A 26,144-nucleotide genomic window follows, 5' to 3' on the forward strand; every position below is an offset into this window, starting at 1 on the left:
ATTACCTGGAAAGTGAGAGAATGGCTCTGTCAACTCTGTCTGATCTTGTTCTGTGAGGGAATACATATCCTACTCTCTACACAAATCAATGGAACACTGAGGTTGGCCCAAGGTGCACATCGTGATGCATTTCCAAATCTCTGAAGGCAAACAGGTATGTCTGTTGAAAAAGTAAATAAATAACAAGGAACATTAAGTAACTATATACTACATGCCAACTAGAATATGGGCTTGTATATAACTAAATATAGGGTTCTTTGAAAGAAAGTTTAGCCCTAATATTAGTCTCCCAATGAATGATTACAAGAATATTTATCGATCTAATCAATGAAAGATAAACCTGTGTTTTCCCACTCTTTAAAAAAGTTCTATAGGTTCATGTACTATTTCTTGCATATTAGAGGACTTCAGAATAGTTTTTGAATTTTTTTAAGAGAGAGAGAGGTAGAGAGAGGCAGAGAGAGAGAGAGAGAGAGAATTTTTAATATTTATTTTTTAGTTATCGGCGGGCACATTGTTTGTATGTGGTGCTGAGGATCGAACCCGGGCCGCACGCATGCCAGGCGAGCGCGCTACCGCTTGAGCCACATCCCCAGCCCCTAGTTTTTGAATTATTAACTAAAGTTCAAATTATCACTTCTAACCTCTGTTTTAGGAAGAACATTACATTACATAAAGGTACTTAGAAATGGATTTTTCTGTTTCTTTGGTCCCAAATAAATAGTCATATCATTTTTAGTAGATGTGAAAGTAGAAAAAAATAATTATAAAACTTATTCAGGAAAAAGAAAATTAACTGAGAAATCTAGAATATAAATCAATTTTATATAAAATTTTTCTATTGCCAATATATTCCGTGACTACCAAACAATAGGTATTCCCAAAATGTCTTCAGAATAAATATGGCATAATATACAACATTCATCATAAACAGAAATTGCTATATATTATACATAGCATAGGACTCCTTTAGATGCTCCTTTTGTATAAATATTTGTGCATATTCAATTAAGGTAATTCAAAAATAAAATTTTCTCCAAATTAAAAATAAGATATTTTTACTATTTCATAAGAGTGTTATTATTCTTGATTCTTTAAAATAGAAAATAAAGATTTTAAAATGTGATTTAAAAAAAATAAAATAAAATATGTATTGTTAATATCATGAATTAATTATCCTTTATCAATTTTATTAATTATGAGTCACTAAATTTAACCCTAAAAAAGTATTTATAAAGTAAGAAACCTCTTTGGAATTATTTTTACTAATGTTTAAAAAAGAATATATATTTGATGACTCCATTGTGTCCTGATTTGAGTGGTGCACCATTGGAAAGGAAAATGAGCGGTTTATTCTCTTTCCTCAACTTATGTAAGGGATAAAATGGTCATTTTCCTTAACATTCATTTTAAATGAGTATCAAAGTCATTGGGAAGAATGGTTAAATTGACAAGAAAGTCAAAATCCTTAGGAAAATTTAATGTCCTTACAGAAAAATGTGTGCTTTTTGTTTGTTTGTTTCATCCTGAAATCTCTGAATCTAAGAAGCAGATATAATGGTTTCTTTCCTAATATGAAGTTGTGATGAAGTCATTTCAATATTAAAAGCTACCACTGAGTAAAAAGGGTCTTTTGAAAATGACACAAAGTACTCATTCAGATTATGAAATATACCAATATCTCTAAGGGTAATACTTATTTTTGTTCTTTTTATGTCATTTCTGCCACAAATGTCCAGGTTTTACAGTCCCAATATCATCTAAATGGAGAGAATTCACAAGTATGCATGAAGTCTGTTTCATGTTTTAGTTTATCCATAGTCACTGCACACAGTGAATACATTGAAATGACTATGAGTTCAAAAGCATCGTTCACCCTTTCCTCTTCCATCATCCACTGGAGTATAATGTCCTGTCTCCTAAATCTGGATGCTTTTCTTATAAAGATAAGAAAATATTTAACATAAAAAGAATATTTATCAATTGGTCAGGCCAAACTATTAGTGCATGATTAAAAATGGAAAATTATACAAATTGTACTTCAATGGTTAAAACAATTTTAATGATTTTCACATTAGAACCTGGATCATCAAAATGATGGTGGACAAATATATCCTTTTCAATAGGCAATTTTGAGGTAATAAATTACTCACAATATGTTTCTACTTGTCTTTTTCAAGTACATATAGAAACAGAATGTGGAACGAGATATCTGGCAAAGTTTTCAGGGTTACAACCATCCAATTTGCTTTTCAAAAGTATAATTCAAATTTCTGTCAAAATACTTGCACATCTAACATTTATTGTCCCCAATGCATTGTTCTTCTCTCCATTCCATCTGCATCTGTATCAATAGAGAAGTACACAAGGAAAATGTGAGGTGGGTAAAGGATAGCCTGCAAAGGCAGAATAAAGCTCAACTTAGAGCCATTTGGCTGAGCTGCATACATCTGGGAAGTGAAACTGGCAGATGGGTTATGGTGACTTTCTGAAATAAAAAATGAGAAGGCTTATATCTAACAAAAATTTGCATAGCCTCCAAGGGAAGATACTGCAGACTTTGAAAATGATTACCAAAAAATAATAAAGTGGCATCCCTGAAATGTACTAGGATTATTGTATAACTTGCAAGAATTGTATAGATACAATTTCAGAAGCAACTTCACTTTCTTTTTTAAAATAGGGTAAGTACTGATAAAGAGGATCAAAAACTATTTTAAACTTATGAAGAACACATTACAAATGAGTTTTCACAGCCAAGTATAGACTATATAGACTTTTGAAATTATACCAGTAGAATTGAACATTTAATCAAAAAACTAATAAAAATTTGAGAGCAAGAGTATATGTAGATTTTCATGTTCAGATTTTCAATTTTGTATTGAACTATTATGTTATAAGAATGTAAGAATAATAAAAAAGTTTGATTCTTGGCAAATCAAATTCACATGGATTATTTAATGATTTGTTAAAGCCCTCTACAATTCCCTAGGATTTCTTTTTCTAACAGTGACTTGTTCTAGGTCACAAAATAAAACTTGAGGTTAATATTTTAATTTATTCATACATAGGAATATTCAGCCTTAATATTGTGATGATATATTTTTTCTGAGTGCTATGTTAAATCAAATTAAATATTTAACTGTATTAAGTATGGAAATATATAGATAGAGATAGAGATAGAGCCCTGATTCTGTGAGCTACATTCAGGGACTACTGCATTCAGCCAAACTGCTGCAGAATTACATCTATAAAGTTAAAGGACACTATCCTTTATTTAATGCAATGCTGAGTGAAAATTGTACCAAATCATTTAAAATATTTTAACAAGTATGATTTTAAGAATGGTGACATTTCTATACTCTCTCTTGGATTTACACGTGGTGTAGCTTGTAAACATTTTTTAAAATTCTTCCCTGCTTCATATTTGCTTGATTTTGTGTCAATTTCTAATGTCTCTGAGAGGATCAGAGGGGCAAGGGTCAGATGCTAAATGGTTTCCTGCACTCATCATTTCCCCACTTATATCAATTTGATATTGTTGGTTTTATCACAGTCATTTGAAAATCTATATAAATGAGTTTCCCTCTTTAACTGTCATTTCATTTCTATGGCAAGAATAACTTTTCCCCATATCTACAAGGAAATGCAGAGCTTATATGACTGCTTGTGTAATAAAATAATGTCAGAATACACATTTCTCAAATTAGTTTCATATTCCACAACTGCCCATCTCTGTTTTAATGGTCATTTGGCTGTCTGGGATCAGTATCTCAGTCCATTTGAAACTTTTTAGTCCTTGGCAAAATTGCTCTGTTGTTCTTTCTCAAATGGTTCAAATGGGGCAATCATTGTCAAGGTGATCTTGAGTTTCTGAAATAGAAAAAAAAAAGAAGTTGTACTTTCAGAAGAGCTATAGAAAGGTAAAACAAATTTAGAAGGGTCAGACATGGCTCCTCGTGACAGAAGCATAAATGGTTCTCTGAGTCCCTTATAAATTCTTCTCATTTCAATATTTATAAGAAGCATAATCATCATTTTTTTAATTCTAAAATTGTGTTTGTTAGTAAATTGAAATAAAGAAAGGAGACAAAACACATGCTAAATAGACAATTGTCCACAAGGCTGAAAGCAGACTGAATTGTATTTTCACTCAAAATTATTTTTCTTCACACCTTGTAGATAGTTTTTCTTTTACTGTGTCCATATTTACTATACATTTATTAAATTATATTTAGGATGAAAAGTATACTGGAATTCATTACAATATATCTAAAATTTATCCTCACCTTATACATACTATACATATACTTTTTTCTAATCAGTTAAGTTAAACAAAATTAGTATTTAAATGAATAATGTAAAGAATACAAGAATAATTTTATAATAATATTAATTTTTTATTTCTACGAATCAAACCTAGATAGATAAATCAGTCCTGGAAAAGGATATATCTGAGAAAGCAAAATAAATGAGAATGGGAAATGAAACATGGGCAAAGATAAGGAAGAAAAGAACATAAAAAATCCCTTTATTAATTTGATAACTTTGCTGAGAGTGTTTTATGAGATTATATTGGATTGATCATGGAAAGGAAATCATCTTTTTTCCTTGAGTAAATTCTAACCTGTGGTAATATTTTGAAAGAATTTGTTGATTCTTATCTCTCCATAAACATACGAGAGTGTGTGTTCAGGTTCTGGGCAACGGTACACCTAGGGACTGGAGTGCCCACGGACTGTGGCATCCTCCAGCGGTCCAGGGCTAATCCCCCACAGACACTGTCATTTTCTGACATTTAAAACATCTATCTACTCCTTCAACATTTTATAATTAAAAATGAAGGATTTTAAAAAGGAAAGGCAGGATAACCATTCCATTTATTAGAGGTCTATAGAGCACCAACAGCTCCTTTAATTGCAGCCCTGAGGGATGCAATTACTTTAATGGCTAAGTAATTTGCATTGAAGAGGGGACATACATCAGGGTATATTCCCACAGCCAGCATAATCAAATGTTTAAGTGCCAAAGCCTTCAATCCACTTTAAAAAAGCAATAACACCAAAAATCTTATGTAAGAGCACCTAACAAATAATTCAGGAGAAAAGCAGGAAACAATGTGGTCCTGCCCAGAGACACTCCATATTAAGCCATTTCCAACAGCAATTCACTTGGGAAACTCACCACCGCTCCACTCCGAGGTATTCAGCAAAGTGGATGTGAGGACAGCTGTTGCCTAGTATCCCCTACTTTAATGGTAGGTATTTAACGAGAGAACAGAAATGGTGTGCAAAACTGCTTTAGTTCTTAAGATCCCCTCAGTCAAAAAGAAGTAAATCATTCACAGTTGGAAAATATGGTGGCATTTCAGGCCGTGTGGTCCCACTCACCCCCACACTCAGCGACACTCACTCAGTGACAGCCTAACAGGCAGAAGTTAATGCACATGGAAAAGTGGACGTCTGATCTCAAGGGTGGAAAACATGGCCAATCTTGAAGACTTCAGGTCTGCTCACCTGCACCAAGTCGATTAAGTGTGCGTTGACACCTAGCAAGGTCCCCCGCCAGGTACCCACATGTCCTGGGCTGGGGGTTTATCATACAAAATATGAGCTGGCCTATCAGTCCAGAGGTAGCTTTTCCTTTTAATACGCTCTTCTTGGGGCTGGGGTAGAGCACCTGCCTCATACACATTGAGGCACATGAGGCACTGGGTTTGATCCTCAGCACCACAGAAAAATACATAAATAAAGATTGTATCCATCTACAACTTAAAAATTTTTTTAAAAAATATTGCTCTTCTTCCATTCCCCAAATTGTTGGGCACTTTGAGAAACACTGGTGTGCTGTCAGAGGATGGGAAGAACCACTCCCCTGCTCTAGTGACCAGGTTCAGACTATGGTTTAGGTATTAAAACCCAAACTCCCTCCCTAGCAACTCAGCTGTACATGTGGCATTTACCTTCCTGGCCTCTCCACGTTTTTCAGCTAAACTGGAACAGAGTGAAGGTGCCTATGAGGCTCCCTGGGGGCCGGTCCAGCATCCCTCCCTGTCCCTCAGCTCTGTCTCATGATTAAGGCTTTTCCCCATCAAGTCAAATTCCCTTTCCTTGCACGACACAGAGATCTCGTACTTCACTCTGAGCCCGTCTTTGCCTCTTCTGCTCCTCTCTGTTGTCAGTTGTGGTTCAACCCCAGGGATCTACCATTCCTCTCTCCCTTGGCATCTAAGTAGCACAACATCAGCATTTCACTCTGTCTCTGACTCCAAGGCCAAAGCAGCCCCGATTTTTTCAGCCTTTGAACTCCAGGTCTGATACACTGCAGCCATCCTGGCCACCTACCTGGGCAGACTGTCCCTCCATGAGTTTCTGGCAGCTCAACTGCGTGCTGGCTCCTTTGGCTGGCCTCCTCCTGGCCAGCCTGGACTGCTAGCCGCTAGTGCCCCATCCACCCTAAAGCCAGGTGCTGCCTGAACTCCCCATCAGAGCAGCCTGCTCAGCTTTCACAGGAAGACCTGCCATTCCTCAAGCTAGACTCTGCAGAGCAACTCGCTGGGTTGCCCCACACCACCCTTCAAATAAGTTTCACAAGAAAAATGGGCTCCTTGGTCTTATTATTTTAGGATTTTGAGAAAAAGCAATGATAGGTATTTATTTTGTATTTCACAATGAGGATTGTGTTGAAGGAAGAATATACACAGCTTGAATATGAATGTTCTTCTTTATGTTCCTTTAACTGTCAAAGACCTGTAATTCAGGGCCTGGGTGCATGTGGTTCAGTGGCAGAGCATGGGCTTAGCAAGTTGAGGCCCTGGGCTTCACAGGCAGCACCCCAAAAATAAAACACTAAACCTTGGGACTCGACACCAAGGCCCCAGGGAGGATATGTATTCTGGGTGCATGGCCACTCTCACCTGACCTGAGAGGTAATGATAGTGACTCACGGTTACTGAGCACTTGCCCTGTGCTGAGCACAGGGCGAACTAACACGGGACATGGATTATCTCACTGCATCTTCCCAACAACCCCGCCACCCATTCTGTTCTCTGGGTGAGACCTGGTGACCGAGGACAGGCTTGACCTGCCCTGCAGCCCTGCTTCCCAGCTGGTGCCCTTACACCAAGTGCCCTCTGAACATGAGGAGCGCTCACCTGCGCACGGGCTGGCAGCAAAGCCCACCCTCTTCTGCGCTCTGTCGAAGACCACGTAGAAGCCTTCCATCACGGTGGCACCGATCACCAGCGCGTTGGTGGAGGAGGAGATGCCGAATCGGTAGCACTCGTAGTTCAGGCCAGCCTCCATCATGGGCTGGATGTAAAGCTGTGGCGGAAGGGGAGGGGGAAGAAGAAGAAACGGCACCAGTCGGACGGTGTCACAAAACAGTGACGGTCACCGCAGGCTCGGAGGCCCCCATGGTGAAGGGGAGCCACAGAGAGACAGATGGCAGCACAGTCCCTGCCACCCAGGAGACAAGATCAAAAGCATAGTGACATCCATGCTTATTGAAAGGGACAGAAACACGAGGACACACACACGCCACCTGTGGCTTACGCAGGCACGTGCTTACAGAAGGAGTCTGTCTGTCTGTCTGATAAGACCAACATGGAAAGAGGGGCCTCACTGCACTTCCCATGTTCAGGGAAGGTGAGCAAAGGCCCTGAGGCAGGAGGTGACTGTCTTCAGGGTCTTCTGTAGGTGGACATCCCGTGGCTGCTGTTCTGGGGAACCGTCCCTGCAGTATGGCCCTGTCATTGTTGGACTGTCTGTCTGCAGACCCTGGCTCAGGGCCACAGGAACCACAGCTCCTCCCTGGATGTCACCACCTTGGCAAAGGGTGACTCTGTGACTGTGATGAGTGAACGATGGTGCCGAGCCTGACCCGAGTCCAAGGACACTGATCTATAGATGCGACCAAGCAGCACCCTAACACTGGGCAAACCAAACTTGGATCTTTTACTCAGTCCTTTCTGTGTATGTCCCAGTAGATTTTTCCAAGCCATACATCTTGTAATATGTTGGGAAGCTTCAGTCTTGCTGGATCTCAGAATAAACTGTCTGCCCTAAACTAAAATAGCACAAATAGAAAAACTAGTGGTATTTAGGCGGAAAGTAAGTACATTTTTAAGGTCATGTTAAAAAAAAAATCAGAATCACCCTGTCGGTTGACACTAAAGTATGCTATTATTTTTTTTAAATTTTATTGGTGCATTATGATTATACATAATAGCAAGATTGATTCTGCCCTATTTGCACACATATCCTAGCTATAACCTGACTCTGCTGCACTCGTGGTCATCTGCCTGCCTGTGATTGCTGAGGCCTGAGAGCCCCACCCTGGACCTTTGTGGCAAGAAGCCCTGAGGATGCCCTGGGTGTCAGTACAGGGGCTGGCTGGGCAGGGCAAACCACATGGATGAGACAGTGTCCACGTATTGCAGTTTGACTGACCAGTTGTTATAAACAACACATTATTTTAAAGATGCTGAAAATCAATCTTTCTAACAGCCATCTATGCAGGGTGCTCATTCAAGGTTATCTGGAAACGTCTTTGGTTGGCGTTACTCCCTCTCCTTCACAGTGAGAAAGAAGGGCCGAGCCACCCGCTCCAAGTTACTCGGGATTCAAGGGTGGTGCTGACGGTGTCACTTGAGCCCCCATGCCTGGCCTGTGTGTCCTCAGCTGAGCTGCTCTCCTGTGGCTTTCTGTCCCCCCCTCCCAGGACCCCGGGACCTGAACACAGGAACAAGTGGTATTGCTCTCTCCTTCAGAAGTCAGCCCCTCCCGATTCTCCAGTCCCAGCTCTATCTCCCATACACAGATCACAACTGGGACCCACTCCTGTGTCAGCAGGAAGCACCTTCCCTCTGCTGCCTGCCAGTGTCCAGAGGAAGGCTGTCTCTGAACCTCAAGGTGCCCATCTTCATCCCCCAGGAATTAATAACCAACAGAGAGGAGACATCAGATGACTTTCACAAAGAAAACAGAAGGCAAAAGGAAAGAGGAAACAGCACAGAATACATCCTAAATAGATGACCCCACCCCAGAGGAGTGGACTGGCAAACACGCAGCATGCGTTTGAAGGGCAAGTTCACAAACGGGTGATTCTGTTCAGCGAGTCTCAACAAAAGCAGGGCTTGTCTGAGCTGGGTCTTAGAAGACGGGAGGGATCTGCACACACGGAGGAGGAGGGATGGGCTCCCAGGACGGGCGCCGGTGGAACTCAGGCCAGGAGATGGGAGAGGCTGAGGCACCCCATGGGGGTCGGGGATGGTGGGAATCGGCTGCAGAGGAGGACCCAGCCTGCTGGGGAGCTGGTGGTGAGAGGATCTGGGCTAGGGCTGTGGTCTGGGGAGGGGTTGAGGGATGCTGTCTGCTCAGGCACTCAAGACAAAGGACTCTGTCTGCGGCTACTGGAATCATAGTGAAAAATGATAATGCCTCCATGGCTGAATAAAATGGTGTGGGGTACATGTTACAAAAGTGCTACCCTTCTTCATGGCCACCCTCCACAATGTGTCTCCGTGGCTCCTCCTACTATGAGGGGCTTCTCTATTCCCAGCCCCGGAATCTGATGACCTTGGGGTCCTTTGGAGGGTACTGCGGAGGAGAGGGCTGACAGTTCTGAGCCCAGAGGTCAGGGGTCACAGCAGGGATCCTCTCCTTAGAACCCAGTTGCAATGTCAAAGTCAGGTATGGAATGCAGAGAGACACGTGGACACATCATGTTGCCCACCTGGCCCCCAGACTATGCTTAAGGCTACCCTCCAGCCCCCTGTTCTGGGGCCAAGGAAGCCCAGCGCCCGCTACCAACCAGAGACAGGTGAGCCAGCATGGCGGAGACCAGCAGACCTGTGGGCTCAGCACCAGTGTGTGCCTGGGGGAGAAGGCTGTCCAGTGGGGAGTGTGGCACCTGTAATTCACGGGCCTCTGCACAGAGCCCCTGGTTCTGCTCCTTACTGTAGGAAGCACAGAGGCAGCAGAGGTTCGCGTAGGTACCTGAGGCAGGATGGTGATGCGGAAGGATCGGCTGGAGTTCTCCTCCCTCAGGTAGATGGAGATCTTAGGGAAGTAGGACCAAGGCGTTTCAGAATTCGCCCAGCACGCCAGCTGGGCCCCGCTCCAGAACCCGTCAGAAAATTCTGGAATCTAGACAAAACAAGATCCCGTGAGAAACAGGGAGCAGTCTCGCGCGTCAACAGGAAACAGTGCCCGGCTTGCCTGGTCCCCTCGCCAGATGCCTACGAGCACAAACAGCATTTCATGTGGACAGAGTGGCAGGGACTTCAGTCCCTTGGGGGTGTTGCCAACGATGAAATAATAATCGTAAAAGCTGCTCAGACTCACAGAGCGCTCTTGAGCATGAGCACTGGGCTTATGCAGCGGTAGCGACTTGGCCTTCAGCCCCAGCCGGGTGGCCACTGGACCCCTTCACTTTGCAGATAAGGCAACCAAAACACAGAGAGGGGCCGAAACTGCCCCAGGCCACACGGTGGTAGGTGGCAGCCCCTTAGAAGAGAGAAACCCTACTGTGACCCTCAGGGCCCTTATGGGTGTTGCTGCCCCCTGGATTCCTGACTCCTGCGAGGGCTGGAGCCTGGCAGTCCTCCAGATCTTGGCTCGGGTGCCACCTTGTCCCTGATCCTCACGGAGCGCCCACGGCCACCACCGCACACCTGTCCCCCCCGAGGCCCTTAGCCTGGGACACTTCCTGGTGTGGTGGGGCTCTGCTTCCGGCCCCAGAGCTCCTGGCACTGCAAGAGCCCGCGGGACTCACCATGGACGTGCGGGACTCACCATGGACGTGCGGGCCACAGCCTCCACCACCGCGTCGAATACCTTCTGGGGCAGGCGCAGCAGTGTGGTGCCGCTGTCCACGATGGCCTTGTCCACGTTGTACTAGAAGGGAGGGGGCATCTGCATCAGGGCACACTCCCACCAGCATGGCTGGACCTGCCACATGGAGCGGCCCCATGCCCTCTCCCAGGACCCCCGACCCAGCACAGAGGGAACCCCTTACTTTAGAGGCTGACGTGACTTATTAAGGCCACATCTGCAAGCTGCACAGATCAACTTTCTATTACCTACTCGTGGGCAAGGAGGACCACCCCCCATAGCTTGCCATGTTCGCATTTGAGAGGAGACTGACAGGACAGGACACCCGTGGTGGGCACTGCTGTTGTTTGCCTCTGGAGTGCCCCGAGGCCCACCTGTGAAAGGCTGGGACTCCAGCCCCAGGTGCCCTTGGCAGGTGATGGGAAGTTTAAGAGATGGCACTTGCAGGAGGCACAGGTGACTGGGGCGTGACCTTGCAGGGGATTGTGGGAGCCTGGTCTCTTCCTGGCACCCTGCTTCCCAGCTTCCTCTGTTAAATACTCCCACCATAATGTGCTGCATCCCCACAGGCCTGGAAGCAACAGGGCAGTCAGTCATGAACTGGAATCTCCAACCTGTGAGTCAAAATCAACCTTTCCTCTTTTTAAGTTGTTTACCTCAGTTACTGTGATGGGAAACTTACACACACACACACACACACATGCGGCAGCCAGCCCTGTCCCCACTGTCACATTCTTGATGTGACAGAGGAGAAAGGGGATCAGTGGGCCAACCAGAGATAGGCCACTACATCCACTAGGGACCCAGCTGAGTGAAGCTGCCTGGGAAAGGAGGAGGCATGGCAATTCCACCCTCCTACTTTACACAAGTCTGTGACTCCCATGGCCAAACATGCCAGTGAGGTCATGGAAGTGAGCAGGAGGAGTGAAGAATTTGGAGAAAATGAAATGAACTGACTTTTTAATATTATTTTCAAACACGCTTATTTTCAGTTTAAAAACTAATGTGAAAGTCAACTCTGCTTGCTCCTAAAACTATATATTTTTGTACCTGTATGAAGAGTGAATACATGACAGTCCTGTAGGAGGCTGAAATGTGGCATGGCCTGGGCGTTGTCACTTGCTCTTTTGAGGGATGGCAGCATGTAGGGCATGCAGGATAGAGCCCAGGCCTAGGAATCCAGCCTCCAGATAGGCGCTGTGTGCTCTCTCTCTCTCTCTCTCTCTCTCTCTCTCTCACACACACACACACACACACACACACACACAGGCCCGCATATGGGTCCATCGGTGAATTGTGAAGTGTGAATAAGTGCCTCTGACATGAATACAGATTTAGGGCTGGGGCTGAAACACTGTCACAACAAAACACAGGTGTGTGAGCCTTGGTCCCGAGGAGTCTGCACGTGAGCATGGGTGGAGGAAGGTGGTGGTGAAGGGCAGGGAGCTGGTGGGCAGGAGCACAGGAGCCACGGGGTCTTTCACAGGCCATGCTGAAAGGCCACAGCGCTCATGATGTCACACGTGCCCCGAAAAAAGCCACAGAGCAGTGAGAGGGTGCCTCGCAGAGTCACAGCTGTGTGTCCCTGGGCCCGTAGCGCCTACCTCGTGACCCAGCAGGCAGGCTCTTCCTTGAGCAGGAGCTGTGAGCTCAGCGGGTGGGGACCGCTCTCGAGGGCAGGGCCTGGCCACACAGGGCAGATAAAGTACATGGCTTTGGGGGGTTCAGTTTTGCTGAGTTCTTTCCCCTCCGTCCCCGATTCTGATAGAAATCTGCTTGTTTCCTCCTCTGTAGCGGAGGTCAGGGACCCCCAGGTCAAGGCACTGCAGAGGGGTATAGTTGGCTCTGGGCTCCTCTCTCCCTGCCTTGTGCTAGCTTTGCCCCATTAAGCCAGGGGGTCTCGGGGGCTGGAATTCATGCACTAAAGTACCATCCACAAGGCCCTGTGTCTTTTCCCATAAGAATCTCCTGAACTAGCCTGTGACATAAGGCACCTTCTGACTTCCTGTGCAGGCTCCAGACGTGAACGCTGAAGCACACCAGGCCCAGGCCCCAGACAGGCCCGACAGAGTGGCGGGTGCTCACCTCTTTGCAGTCCAGATTAAGGCTCTGGCCTCCGATTTCCAGTTTCAGAATTTCTATCTGATAATACCACTCCTCCTTTATGGGGGTATACCAGATGTCTCCTTTATACAGACTGGGTTCAATTCCACCCAGGACCTGGGGAGGAAAGTACAGGTGTAAGAGGAAGAGCACAGCCAACATTTCCACCTAGAAGCACTCGTTCACAGGTGAAGCCTCACTGGAGTTAGCACTTGTTCTTTATTGTGATGTTGGGAAGCAAATACTGATGCTTCAAAGTTAAATGGGGAATGTCTGAGGGCCACAACGGCAAGGTCACACAGAGCCATGCCCTGGTGTAACCAAGACCCCTTGGCGGGGTCCTTATCTAAGGAAAGCACACACGACTCCAGCTTCACAGCATTGAGACCCCCACCCCAAACAGATGCAATAAGACACCTAGCTGCCCTGACAGATGGCAACCAGTCCCCTGGAGGGCAGGGACCAGGAAAGCAGAGCACGGGGGCGTCCCCAGTCACAGCATCAGGCTGCAAGTGCTAGGCTACCCTGTCCCCTGGGAGCAGGGAAAGAAGCGCTGGGAAGCTGGGTACAGTGGTGCACACCTGTAATCCCAGGGACTCAGGAGACTGAGACAGGAGGGTCACAAGTTCAAGACCAACCTCAGCAACTTAGAAAAACCTTGTCTCAAAAAATAAAAAGGAGGGTAGCTGGGGACACAGCTCAGTGGTAGAGAAACCCTGAGTTCAACTCTTACTTTACACAAGAAAAAAAAGACAAAGACAGGAGTATTGGGAGCTGGTGACCATCAGCCGATGACAGTGGCTGGGATGGGTGCTGAGCATGCCTCTCAGGGTCAGGGCAGAGGGGGTGGCCAGCTCTCCCGGAGATGGACTCTCCTGTGCATCTTCCTGTCCCCTGTACTCTAGATGTCTGCGTGCAGGGTCCCCCAAGGGAAGTTCTGGCTACAGTGTATCTGTGCGGCTGATAGTCTGGATTGTGTTTCCATAGGAAACACTTGCTCCCCGTGCTGTGTGCCCATGTTCCTGTCTCCCAGGGAGTGCATGGCCCCCACCTACAGTAGACCCAGCTGCCACCTCCCCTCGGCTCCTCTGTGCCTTTCCTCTCCCTGAAAGCACTGTGCTTTCAAAGGTCAATAAGGACAGAGGGAGTGGGATCTGGAGGCGCATATTTCTAGATGGCGGCATGATTAGGAAGGATAAAATAATCCCCAAGCTTATCCATTCTATAACAAAGAGTATCACAATGCTACAGTACCTATGTGTGCCTATGAGTCTAAAATTTCTCATCCAGTTTTTAGTAAAGCTGAAATAACCCCATAAATTTGTGATTTTTTTCATCCCTTTAAGACTAAAAGATACCCACAAGACTACCTCCGTTGGTACCAGATCCAGCAATTGGCAGTCCCGCCCCACACATCTGCATGGAGAAGACATTGGGGATCTTTGCTTGAGTCACCAGGGAATCGAAGAAGGTCTTCAGAGAGCTTGATGGCTGAGGAGGGTGAAAAGAAGGACAGGGCTTCACGAGTCGTGGTGGAGACGAGGGACGCCCAGTGTGGACACCAAGCGCGGTCCACGGTTCTTTTGGTCTTTCAAATTTGGAGTTTTCCAGCTAAACCACAAAATGCTTGTGATTAGGTGTGGAGACCCCCAGTGGCGCTTGCTCCTGTGTGGCACACGCCTTCTGCAAGAGCTCTGCTGTGAAGGAAGACAGTGCTTCTGGGAGTGGCGCAGACACCCTCCGATGGCTCACCACGGCCTCCAGAGTGGGGCGTGTGTCCACGTGGAAATGGGTCACGAGGAGGAAGTGGAGTTAACCTTGGACACTGGAGGGTGGCAGGGAACAGTGTCTCTAGGAGCTACTGCAGCTGCTGAAGCTTGACCCACCTCCCAGCAACTGCCCTACATCAAGTGACTAGTGACTGGTCCACCAGGCAGTGAGTCCCCAGCCCAGGCCCGGCCAGCTGGACTCTGGCAGCATCAGGAGAGTGTCAGTGAGCCCCGGAGTTGAAAAGGCTGGTGACTGAGGGGAAGGGGAGGTGGTGGGGAGCGAAACTGTCCAAACTATGCTCCAGCCCGAGGAGGTGACAGGGAAACCCACTCTGAGGTGCAATTACAACGCAGCAATTAGAAAAGGACCTAAAAAGACAAAGCCCGGTGATTCCCATTGCCAAACCGCAGCAGGCCTGGTTTGCTCTGTGTGTTGTCATACAGCCTTGGTCCCCACTCAGAGCTACGCATGCAGAAGACATCCCCATTTCTGCAGAAGGTCTCAAAGGGAAGAGGGGTACTCTGCAAACAGCTCCACGTCAGGGAGCCAGGGAGCAGGCAGCCAAGCAGAAAGTCACTGACTACAGACCTGAGTTTAGACACCTGGGAGGATCTAGATAAGCCACTCGTGGGTGGAGGGTCAGTTTTGGATGCCATCACAACAATGAGCAGAGGCTGAAGGCGTCCCCTGACACCTGTGGTCATTCGGCAGGAAGGGTGGCTCACTGAGTGCAGAGCTGACATCGCAGTTCTGGAGGCGGGAGGGATGAGTTCTGCCTCCCACTCACTCAGCCCACCCACATCTGGCCGCCAGCTGGCTACCTGCAGCAGAGCTACAAGCCCAGGGACACAAAGTCCCTGCAGGAGGGTGGGGTCTGGTGGACTCTGGCCTGCCTTCCTGAGAGGCAGCAGGGACAACACCACCTGGGACTGAGGCCGGGCTCCACCCTGCTGACCCAGGTCATGCCTTTGTTTCCTGCCTGTGATAGCAATCACCTGCCAGGCCTGTTCTGGGACCTAAGGGGACACATGATCAAGGCTCTGCTATCATTCTGCCAAGCCACTCTCCACTGGAACCCTGCCTCAGGATCCCCCAAGGGATTCAAAAACAGGCAGTGGCTCAGGATCAACCCCAAGGGAACATAGTCTAGTGGGTGTGCAGTGGTAGCTGTCACACACAGCCTTGGTGGGAGCACTTGGGGCTGACAAGGGGACACCATACACTGTGACCTCTACTGAGTGCTCGACACCCTATTCCAGAAACACTGGGTGCCTGACCCACACCACTGTGCTGGTCCTTCCAGATGGGCCACTTCCCCTGCAGCTCCTATTACTGGCTCCTCCAACTCGGGGGCATGAAGCCAATTGTCAGTCATCTTGCAATTTCACAGATGAAGAGAGCAAAGGTCATGTGGGGGGTCTGAGTAGTCCCCCAAAACCCCAAAGTAGTTTGTTCTCACAGAAGTTTTACACTCTATTAATTGCAGATAATTGAAATTTACTCTACCATCTAGAATAATTTGCATAAAATCAATCATGCTCACATCTTTCATTTCCAAATGGCCACATAAAGATGAGATGTTTTGCCCTAGGTCACACTGTCTGCGAAATGGGATTTACTAAGTTTCTACCCGTCTGCAATCTAAGACGTTCACCTCAGGGTACTGCGGCTGCTCTGCAGAGAGGGTGAAAGGACACGGGGTTCTGTGCTCTGAGTGGAGGGGTCAAGCCTTTCTGACCTAGCCCCCACAGCTCTAACATGGGAGACCACGAGGTGGGCATCACAGGACACAAACCTCGAGTGAATGAACGGCTTGTGATGCTCTCCCCGGGGCCTGACAGGCACCCAGAACCAGGTCAGCCTTTCTCCCTGGGGAGTCACCGGTTGCCACTAAACCTGTCTGCTCCACCACACACCATTTGCTAATGAATGTGAACAGGAGTAACGGTCCCGCAGGGCGGGCAAACTGGCCTTCCGCTCTGGATCTCCAAGGGCCCACAGGATCTGTTGCCAGGGTAAAGACCCTTCCTTCTCACACGCTGAGCTCTGCCTCCATGTCTAAGGCTGCACCACGAAGCCAGGTGTGCGGCCCAGGGCCAGCACCACAAGAGATGCCCCCTGTGCTCTTCGCAAGCCCATGCAGACCCGCCTGTCTCCGGGAGCCCAGGGCACACCTCTGCTATCTAGTCCCAATTGTTCTGGTGACACTCCCAGGGAGAAATCCGCCTTCCTGCCTCCCTCTTCTGCACACCATTATTTCCTGGGGGTTGGCCCCGAGTACAAATATTTGCAGACGTCCAATTCTGTCCCGCCCCATGATGTGAAGGCCACGATGGCCCTGAGAGTGAGGTTCCCGATCTCCTGGCTCGTGACTCCTTGGAGGGGTTGGCCATCCCCAGGGCAACTCAACATGTTCCTGTTCCAATTGTGTCCTGGGAGGCTCCCCTAGAGGGTGAGTGATGGCAGGACAGGAGGGCAGCTCCTCCTGCTGATGTCCCAGGATGCCCCAGGATGCCCCACAGGCCCCCTGTTCATGTGCCTGTGTGAACTGAACACATGCATGTTTTCTTTCAAATCTGTTTTGGTAGAAACTCCTGAACCAACTCCATAATCAACACAATTCAGATTCTGCTGACGCCTTTTAGCATCAGAACTAAAATAATCAAAAACAAAAACAGAAAAGTTCATGTTATGATTAAATCCTGCAGGGATGTTCCCAAGAAGTGTGCCATTTACCTTTAATTTAAAAGTGCTTGGACCTGAGTGTGGGAGCACTGGTCTGTTTCAACAGTGGGGGGGGGGATTCTCACTGGGTACCCTCCGGGGCAGTCCCCCGTCTCTTAGCCCTTTAATGGCTGGTTCTCAGACTCTCATCCATAGTTTATTAACTTAAATAAATGGCTGAAATCCCTGGATTTGCCTCACCTTGGCCAGGGTGGCATAAGCCAGTCCAAGTATTCCATTCCATTTGATCCCAGGCAGAAAGAAATTCTCTGACTTGAAAATAGTGGCGATGTTGACAAGAAACGAACTATTGAAGCCCTTTGGGATGGTGACCACATCCTCCCCCATGAAGCCAGTCCAGCTGCCCTGTGTGTACTTCACAGTGACTTCGAAGCCCTTGAAGCGGTAGGTGCTGGACCTGCAGAAGGAAAAGAAAAGTCCATTGTATTCCATGCACAGAGCCAGGTTCCCTGACCCACAGAGGAGAGGGTGGTCACTGTGGACAAGCAGCTGTCCCCGTCGCAGCCCACTGTAAGCAGTTCTTCATGATCAAGAGTGCTGACAGGTGACAAGTCGCACTCTGACTACAGGGTGTGGTGCCACGTGGAAGGGCGGGTCTGGGGTTATCCTGTAGCCCTCAAGTGTCCTTCTTCCTCTCCTCACCCCAACCCACGAATCCCTTCAGCCTCCAAGAACACCACCATATCTGGGCACCTGCCTGGCCCACTGGCTTCGCAGGGACACTGGATGCTGCTCTGTGACACAGAGGTGCTGGCAGCCCAGGAGGAGGCTCTACCAGCTCTTCCAGCAGTGACTGAGGCTCAGATTCACATGACCCAGGTGACAAAGACCAAGCCCCCTCTTGGGAGTCCAGGTCCTGCCTCTTCAGAGCCAGCATTGCCCCTGAAGTCACAGGCCCTTCTCAAGGCTCTCCTAACCCTCAAAGCTGATTACACTCATATCTAAATGGTGGCACGACCAAGAGCCTGGGACCCTGAGGACCACGGTTACTGACAATAACATGAACAGGGGCAGGCGATGGGCAAGACAGATGGCAATGCCGTCCTCTTGAGGATCAGCCAGTGACCCTCCCAAGATGGCGGGAAAGCAAGGGACTCGTGGTGAGAGAGGCCTCTCTGACACCAGGCACTTACATGAGGGCACGGAGTCCTGTGGCTTTGGGGAGGCCCTCTTGGGGAGAAGAGAGCGGGCGTTAGAGTCCTGGGTGTCCAGCCCTGCAGTCCTTCTTGTATCCACATGAGTCTGAAAACTCTTGGGCTACCGGAAGGAACCCCAGGAATGACTCTGGGCAGATATCTGGACATTCAAGACAGAAAATGACCAGGTTCCTAAGACAAGTGTCAAATCACCAAACCAACCACCTTAGAGGGCTCTTCTTCCTGCAGTTCCACTCCACTCTGCCCCAATAAAAAGGCTGCACAACATCAACACAAGCTAACGTGTCTTTATGTAGAAGCTAATGCAGTCTTGCTTGGGGTCAGGAAGAAGTTAAGTCAGAGATGACATGATTCCATATTTATACATGTTTATTTTTCATGTATCTTTTACGCTATACAAATGTCAACCATTTTTAAATATTTTTAGTTGTAGATGGACACAATCTCTTTATTTTATTTATTTGTTTTTATGGGGTGCTGAGGCTCGAACCCAGTGCCTCACACATGCTAGGCAAGTGCTCTACTACTGAGCCACAACCCCAGCCCAGATCATTTTTAATTTGTTAATCACAGTTCTGAGAATCTGACCCTGAGGATGTACACAGGAAACGGAGATGGTCACAATGTTTTATTTATAATAGGAAACAAACCAAAGGCCTAGTAAAAAGGAAATAGTTCAATAAACTATGGTGTATTTGTATGAGAGATTATTATGCAGCAATGAAAATATGGTTTTTCCTACCATTTAAGTGTCAGGGAAAAATTAAGTTGAAAGAAAAATTTGTTTCTGTGGCAAAATATTCAAAACTACTTATCACAGTCAAATATTAGCAGTGGCTGTCTCTGGGTAATGGGTTTGGTGGAGAGATGCCCATTCTTGTCGTTGAATCCTTCAGCAACTTCTATATGTGACTTTTAGAATCAGGAAAAAATGTTATTTTAAAAAATGTCTGGCAAAGAAATTTCAGTGCAGTTTAATTTATTCTCACTTTTATGATGGAGAATAAACTCTGACGGGTGTTGAATTTTAATATCAGCTTACCATTTGAGTTCCCTCCACTGTGGCCCTAATGTAAGAGGAACACCTCCTGAGGAGGGGCAGGCGCAGAGACAGAGGGTGAGGGCAGCAGAGCTGGGCACCCTGAGTCCCGGCTGCCCCACCAGAAATCGCCATGGAAAGTGCAGTTGGATCTTTAGGTGTGAGTATCTGAGGATGGGTGCAGTGCCAAATTCCAGGGTCAGTGCAAATTCAGATGGGCCAGGCACACAGGAGGGCATGCACACAGTCATGTTCAATGCCAAGAAAAACTTTGAATTATTCAGTCCCTTTTGACATTTTGAGGTCATTCCTCAAGGTCAGGAACACCACTGCTGACACTTTGAAATGCTTCGAGAGCACGGTTTAGAAAGGAGTTAGCACACTTTGTCCATTGAAGAGCCCACAGAGAAACGTTGCAGGCTCTGCATTGCACACGAGGCCTGTCACAGCTAGTCAGCTCTGCCACCGTAATGTGGAAGCAGCCACATGATATGTGGAAACGGCTGCGTGGCTGTGTGCCAATAAAACTTTAGATTTATAAACGCATCGGCAGGTCAGGTTGGGCCCAACAGTGACAGTTTGCCAACCCCTGGGCTAGCATGTTAGTTATCATCCCCAAACAGTCTCAAGTGTGGTGGCCTCCTGTTTTTACTGCCTCTGGTCTATAAACAACTCCTTGGGATAGGAACCTGAGCCCTTCTGGATGCTGGGTGTTAGGCGTGTCTTCTACAGTTTCCTGCCCAGATTGCTGGCCCCTGACATTGTTCTGGATATTTCAGTGTCATTTGAGGAAAGGGAGTGGCAGCTAGTTACAGTGCCTGGATTCAGGTACAGGTTCAGCCCCTCCCACAAGCCTCCAGACCTGGGCCAACTCTTCAACTTCTCTGTGCTTCGGATTCCTCAACTGAAACATGGGGTCCTCCTATCAGACCCCCTGGGGTTAATTATGTGGATTACAAGAGTTAACACCATGCAGCATTTAGAAAAAAATCCCAGAACATGACAGGTACGTAACCAAAATAGTTGCTATTATTATAATTATCTAATCACTTGCTACCTTCTCCAATCTATGAGCTACTATTAGAAAATTCAAGAATTTTTTTTCTAGAAAATGTTCCTACAGAACTACTAATAGAAAACTGGAAATCCATATGCAACAAAATGAAACTGAATCCCCTCCTCTCGCCATGCACAAAAGTTAACTCAAAATGGATCAAGGAGCTTGATATCAAATCAGAGACTCTGCGTCTGATAGAAGAAAAAGTTGGCTCCGATCTACATATTGTGGGGTCGGGCTCCAAATTCCTTAATAGGACACCCATAGCACAAGAGTTAATAACAAGAATCAACAAATGGGACTTACTTAATCTAAAAAGTTTTTTCTCAGCAAGAGAAACAATAAGAGAGATAAATAGGGAGCCTACATCAAGGGAACAAATTTTTACTCCTCACACTTCAGACAGAGCCCTAATATCCAGAGTATACAAAGAACTCAAAAAATTAGACAATAAGATAACAAATAACCCAATCAACAAATGGGCCAAGGACCTGAACAGACACTTCTCAGAGGAGGACATACAATCAATCAACAGTACATGAAAAAATGCTCACCATCTCTAGCAGTCAGAGAAATGCAAATCAAAACCACCCTAAGATACCATCTCACTCCAGTAAGATTGGCAGCCATTATGAAGTCAAACAACAAGTGCTGGCGAGGATGTGGGGAAAAGGGTACTCTTGTACCTTGCTGGTGGGACTGCAAATTGGTGCGGCCAATTTGGAAAGCAGTATGGAGATTCCTGGGAAAGCTGGGAATGGAACCACCATTTGACCCAGCTATTGCCCTTCTCGGACTATTCCCTGAAGACCTTAAAAGAGCGTACTACAGGGATACTGCCACATCGATGTTCATAGCAGCACAATTCACAATAGCTAGACTGTGGAACCAACCCAGATGCCCTTCAATAGATGAATGGATAAAAAAAAAATGTGGCATTTATACACCATGGAGTATTACGCAGCACTAAAACATGACAAAATCATGGAATTTGTAGGGAAATGGATGGCACTAGAGCAGATTATGCTAAGTGAAGCTAGCCAATCCCTAAAAAACAAATGCCAAATGTCTTCTTTGATATAATGAGAGCAACTAAGAACAGAGCAGGGAGGAAGAGCAGGATGAAAAGATTAACATTAAGCAGAGACATGAGGTGGGAGGGAAAGGGAGAGAAAAGGGAAATTGCATGGAAATGGAAGAGGTTGTGAGGGGAATGGGAAAATAAACAAGGAGAGAAATGAATTACAGTAGATGGGGTAGAGAGAGAAGATGGGAGGGGAGGGGAGGGGGGATAGTAGAGGATAGGAAAGGTAGCAGAACACAACAGTTACTAATAGGGCATTATGTAAAAATGTGGATGTGTAACCGATGTGATTCTGCAATCTGTATTTGGGGTAAAAATGGGAGTTCATAACCCACTTGAATTTAATGTATGAAATATGATATGTCAAGAGCTCTGTAATGTTTTGAACAACCAATAAAAAAATAATAAAAAAAGATTGATTCATAAAAAAAAAAAGAACTACTAATACTGAAGACCCCGAATTATCTCATTCTAAGTTCCCATAACCTCATGGAAAGGCACAGCTCTTGCCCACAGTGGGCCTGGCTTTGCTAAGGAGGTTGAAGTGTGGAGGAGCAGTCATCCCCCTGAGCAACAGGCTTCTCAGAAGGTGAATCCCTCTTTGCTCTGCCAACGCACAGAACCGGCGGTGGTGACAGTGATGTTCTGCTTTGCCACTGCCCAACATGGCAGCAACACGTGGCTACTGAATGTGACAATAGTGTGACTGAAGAACTGAGCCTTCGTTTCATTGAGCATTAGTAAATTTAAGCTTAAAAGGTTACATGTGATCACTGGGCGCTCTTGCAGAAACACAATTCGAGGTAATGTGAGAAAGAAGAGTAGTTCTAAGCCCTTCTCTCTGGGTTTCTTTCACTAAATCTCAAAGAGTGGAGTCCTGGAGAAGAATCATAAGGAGCTCTATGGATAATAAGCATAGAATTTCCAGAACTTTAAATTAAACAAAAATTCTTCTACCTTAATTTTCTAACATCCTAATTCTTGGCACTGAATGGCCAACCCCTCTGTTCATTAATTAAATATACCCAGAGAGCATGCCGGGTGGGCTCCTCATATGTAAGGTCCATTCCAGTGCTAAGAAACAACAATCTGTCAGGGACAATCTGTGGGTGGCAGGAAAAAGTCCAGTCACAGCAACAAACACACTTTGAACCAAACTCAGAAGACCGTCTGTCTCCGAGAAGAGAGCTCAGGGGACTCAGGATTAAAAAGCAAGGTCAGTCAAAGAGGAGAGGAGAGCAGAGCCGCAGAGCGTCTTATTGTTTTAAATGAAGCCCACCAACGTTTCCAGAAAACAGAAAAGAGAAGCAAGAAGGGCAGATTCAAGGCAGCTGAATCCTTGGGCGGCTCTGGGTCCCCTACACCAGGGAGCGCTGGGTCTCCTGAAGAGTTCTGCCTGAGCCTCCCTGATCTTTTCAGGGTTGGATTCCACCTGTGGGCGGGGTGGCCTGGCCCAGATGACCAGAGGTCCCTCGCTCTCTTCTGTAAGTCTGGAAGTTACCAGAAGGAACAGATGGAACCCGCGAGGTTCAGGGCAGCTCAGCAAGCCTGCCCAGCCTCGTGGGTCCTCAACACCCCCTCAGCAGTGACCACTACTCACGGCCTCTAATACAGCCAGTCCCTCCAGGAAAGCACAGGTGTGTAGGAAAGCACCTAAATAATCAGGCAGACAGATCTGTCACTGTTACAGGGAAAGGCATTTGATCTGTGTCCAGTCTGGCCTCTGTAGAGAAGGCACCAAGTTGTCTTCAATCCCCGAATCCCACTTCCAGGAATCAGTTACAGAGAACAGTTGGCTCCTCGCCACACCCTCTCTGTGGGCTTTGCTCACATGCAGCCCAGGAGCCAGGAAATTTTAATGGGAATATATACTTAATTTCCTGACCAAATCAGTAGAGGGTCGAGGGGTGTGTACATTGGCTTTCCCTCAAGCCAAAGGGCCAGAGGCTGTTTTATTGGCTAAAAAAAAGTAGATAAAAAAAATACACAATTCTTTCCCCACTGCATAGTCATTCACTGGAGCACTCGCGACCATGGAAGAAGTTCTGACGGAGACTAGCTATGCCAATGACTCACGGCAGCCCCACCTCTCATCCCATAAATCAAAGCCAAGCCAAACCTCCAATTACTGTAGAGTGCCTCGGGAGACATTAAACCTGAATGCCCAGAGACTGGGGACTGGAATCGGAGGCTCAAACCCAACCAGAAACCCTATGACAGCTAAGATCAGAGGCCGAGGCTCACACTGAAACCTCACCACGCGGGGGGCCACATTTCAGAAAAGACTCCTTTGTCCAACACGCAGAAGGGAAGAGAATACCCTCTGTGCTCCCACTGAAGAAGGGCTGAAGGTGCACCGGAGGCTCAGGCCAAAGTCGGGGAAATGCATCGGACAAGCTAGCCTCGCAGCAAGTCATCGAGAGAAAACACCGGGATCTTGAAATAATGGATCTGTGTCGGCCACATGCCTCCCAGAAGCTTGGAAAAAGAGAAGGCGAGGTTAACACGAGCCCCAGAAGGGACTGACCTGCAAGGCCAGCCTGGGACAGGCATGCGTCTGACTCGGTCAAGAAAAGAAGTGGCCTTCGAGCCCTGCTGAGGAGCGGTCTGCTGAAAAGAGGCAGGACCAGGGCAGGAGGCCTGGCCGCAGTGCAGCTTTGAACACAGCAAACTCAGCAGTACCTGCTGGCAGGCAGTGGTCAGGGGCCAAAGTGACCACTGGGGCAGCCCAGGGCTCTCCCTGGACATGGGTGTGCTCTTATTCTGTTTTTATCTACTCACAAGAGGAGAAGCAGAATCAGAAACTGGAGTGGTCAGAGAGCCGATGGCAGGTCTGCGTCCTCTGGTGGGATGAGCAGGAGGCTCGGCCACGCAGGGAGCTGTGTGCACCTCAGGAGTTTGCACCAAGTCAGGGGCAGATGGCCAGAGAAGCCCAGCCTTTAGGTTGGGTAAAGGGACCCACCTGCCACCTGAACACCAGGCTGGCTGTGTGCACAAAATCCACTTGGACCAGCCAACAGGGAGGTTAGACAGATGTGGCCTCCCGGGGCCTGATGAGAACAATGAGTGCAGCAGAGTCCAGGGGAAGGATGCCCGGTTGTGTGGTTGATTAACCATGGCTCTTGCATGGAGGGCGGTGCATGGTTTGGCGGTGGTGACTGTTATTTACCCCTGGGTGTCTTGACAATGGCATTGGCTCGGGGCCTGGGTGAAGAAGCCCATCTGACTTCTGTGGAGCTGGCGATTGTCAGCTGCCCAAGAACCCCATCTACCTTCAGTCTAGAAGTGACCACCACTGTGTGAAGTCTGCACGTTTAAACCCGGAAGTGACCGTGCACACTAGCCCGACCTGGCTCTCCAGTCTCTCTACTGTGACTGATGTCAACAGATGTATGATAAGGAATGAACTTATTTGGGATGTGAACCTGCTCGGGCTTGTTCCTCCTGCCTCTGTGTCCTGAGCACCCCGCCCAGGGGAACCTGGGTCAGTGTGCAGAACAGACCAGAACCTGCTCAGAATGGACACAGGGCTGGACAACTTTGTCACCAGGAGCGGTTCTCAGTGAGGAGGACACCATCCCCTGTGGGAGAGCGGTGGAAACTCTGGGGGCATTTTGGCCACTGGTGGGCCAGCATCAGGCACAATGGCTATCCTAGAAGCCCTTGTCCCTCATCCCTGTCCACGTTCTGAGCCCCTCTGGGCACGCACACGGGTGAAAACCCACCTGAGCCCCAGATGTGCCTCCTTTTCACATACGCACTGAATATTTTCTATGTGGGTTTAACAGAAGTTGGATGTTAACTGCTATGTAAATAAGATGGCAGGTGATAACTTTTTCTTTGAACTTCGCCAGGATTCTTCACCACATAAGAAACCACTTCAACAACCCAAGCTGCGCTGCGGGTTGGAGTCTTACTCAATCAGCCCTGGTCAGTCTACACTGGGTGATACGCAGCCACAGTGGTCCCTGCACAGCCTCCAGGCCCTGCCCTCATGGTTTCCTAGTGTGCTCGAACCACAGGTCACCTTCAGAGACAACGACTACCTTACTACACATCCCTTTCCTTCCTCCCACCCACACAGGTGTTTATTTCCTGAAATAAAATAAAGCTACTGGAAGAACTTCAGATTTGGGGTGTCTTGGATTCTGGAATGTTCACATACCCACAATGAGCTACCTCAGGAATGGGAATCAACTATAAAAGCAAAGTTCACTTATTTGCACCTTGGACATGCAGCCTGAGTCATTTTACACAGTATTTCTGGGGCACCTGTTTTGACCATGACCTGTCACCTGAGTCCAGGAGTGGACGTTTCCACCTGTAGCATCATGTCAGTGCTCAAGAAGCTGGT

The 26,144-nt window shown here is 47.3% G+C and overlaps 1 protein-coding gene across 1 annotated transcript in view; it reads right to left on the bottom strand.

Annotated features, from left to right (window-relative positions):
• Positions 1–5,988: 5,988 nt before the first annotated feature.
• LOC143410591 (beta-secretase 2-like) overlaps positions 5,989–26,144 on the bottom strand; it is a 34,700-nt gene continuing 14,544 nt past the window's right edge. Inside the window, exons 5-11 of the mRNA XM_076871436.2 lie at positions 17,634–17,850; positions 14,301–14,429; positions 12,921–13,055; positions 10,797–10,898; positions 9,999–10,148; positions 7,154–7,322; positions 5,989–5,993 (exon numbers count right to left, since the gene is read on the bottom strand). Coding sequence (XP_076727551.2) covers positions 5,989–5,993; positions 7,154–7,322; positions 9,999–10,148; positions 10,797–10,898; positions 12,921–13,055; positions 14,301–14,429; positions 17,634–17,850 — 907 coding nt within the window. The remainder of the gene's footprint in view (positions 5,994–7,153; positions 7,323–9,998; positions 10,149–10,796; positions 10,899–12,920; positions 13,056–14,300; positions 14,430–17,633; positions 17,851–26,144) is intronic.

Source organism: Callospermophilus lateralis, chromosome 11 (assembly GCF_048772815.1).
Source record: "Callospermophilus lateralis isolate mCalLat2 chromosome 11, mCalLat2.hap1, whole genome shotgun sequence".
NCBI lineage: Eukaryota > Metazoa > Chordata > Mammalia > Rodentia > Sciuridae > Callospermophilus > Callospermophilus lateralis.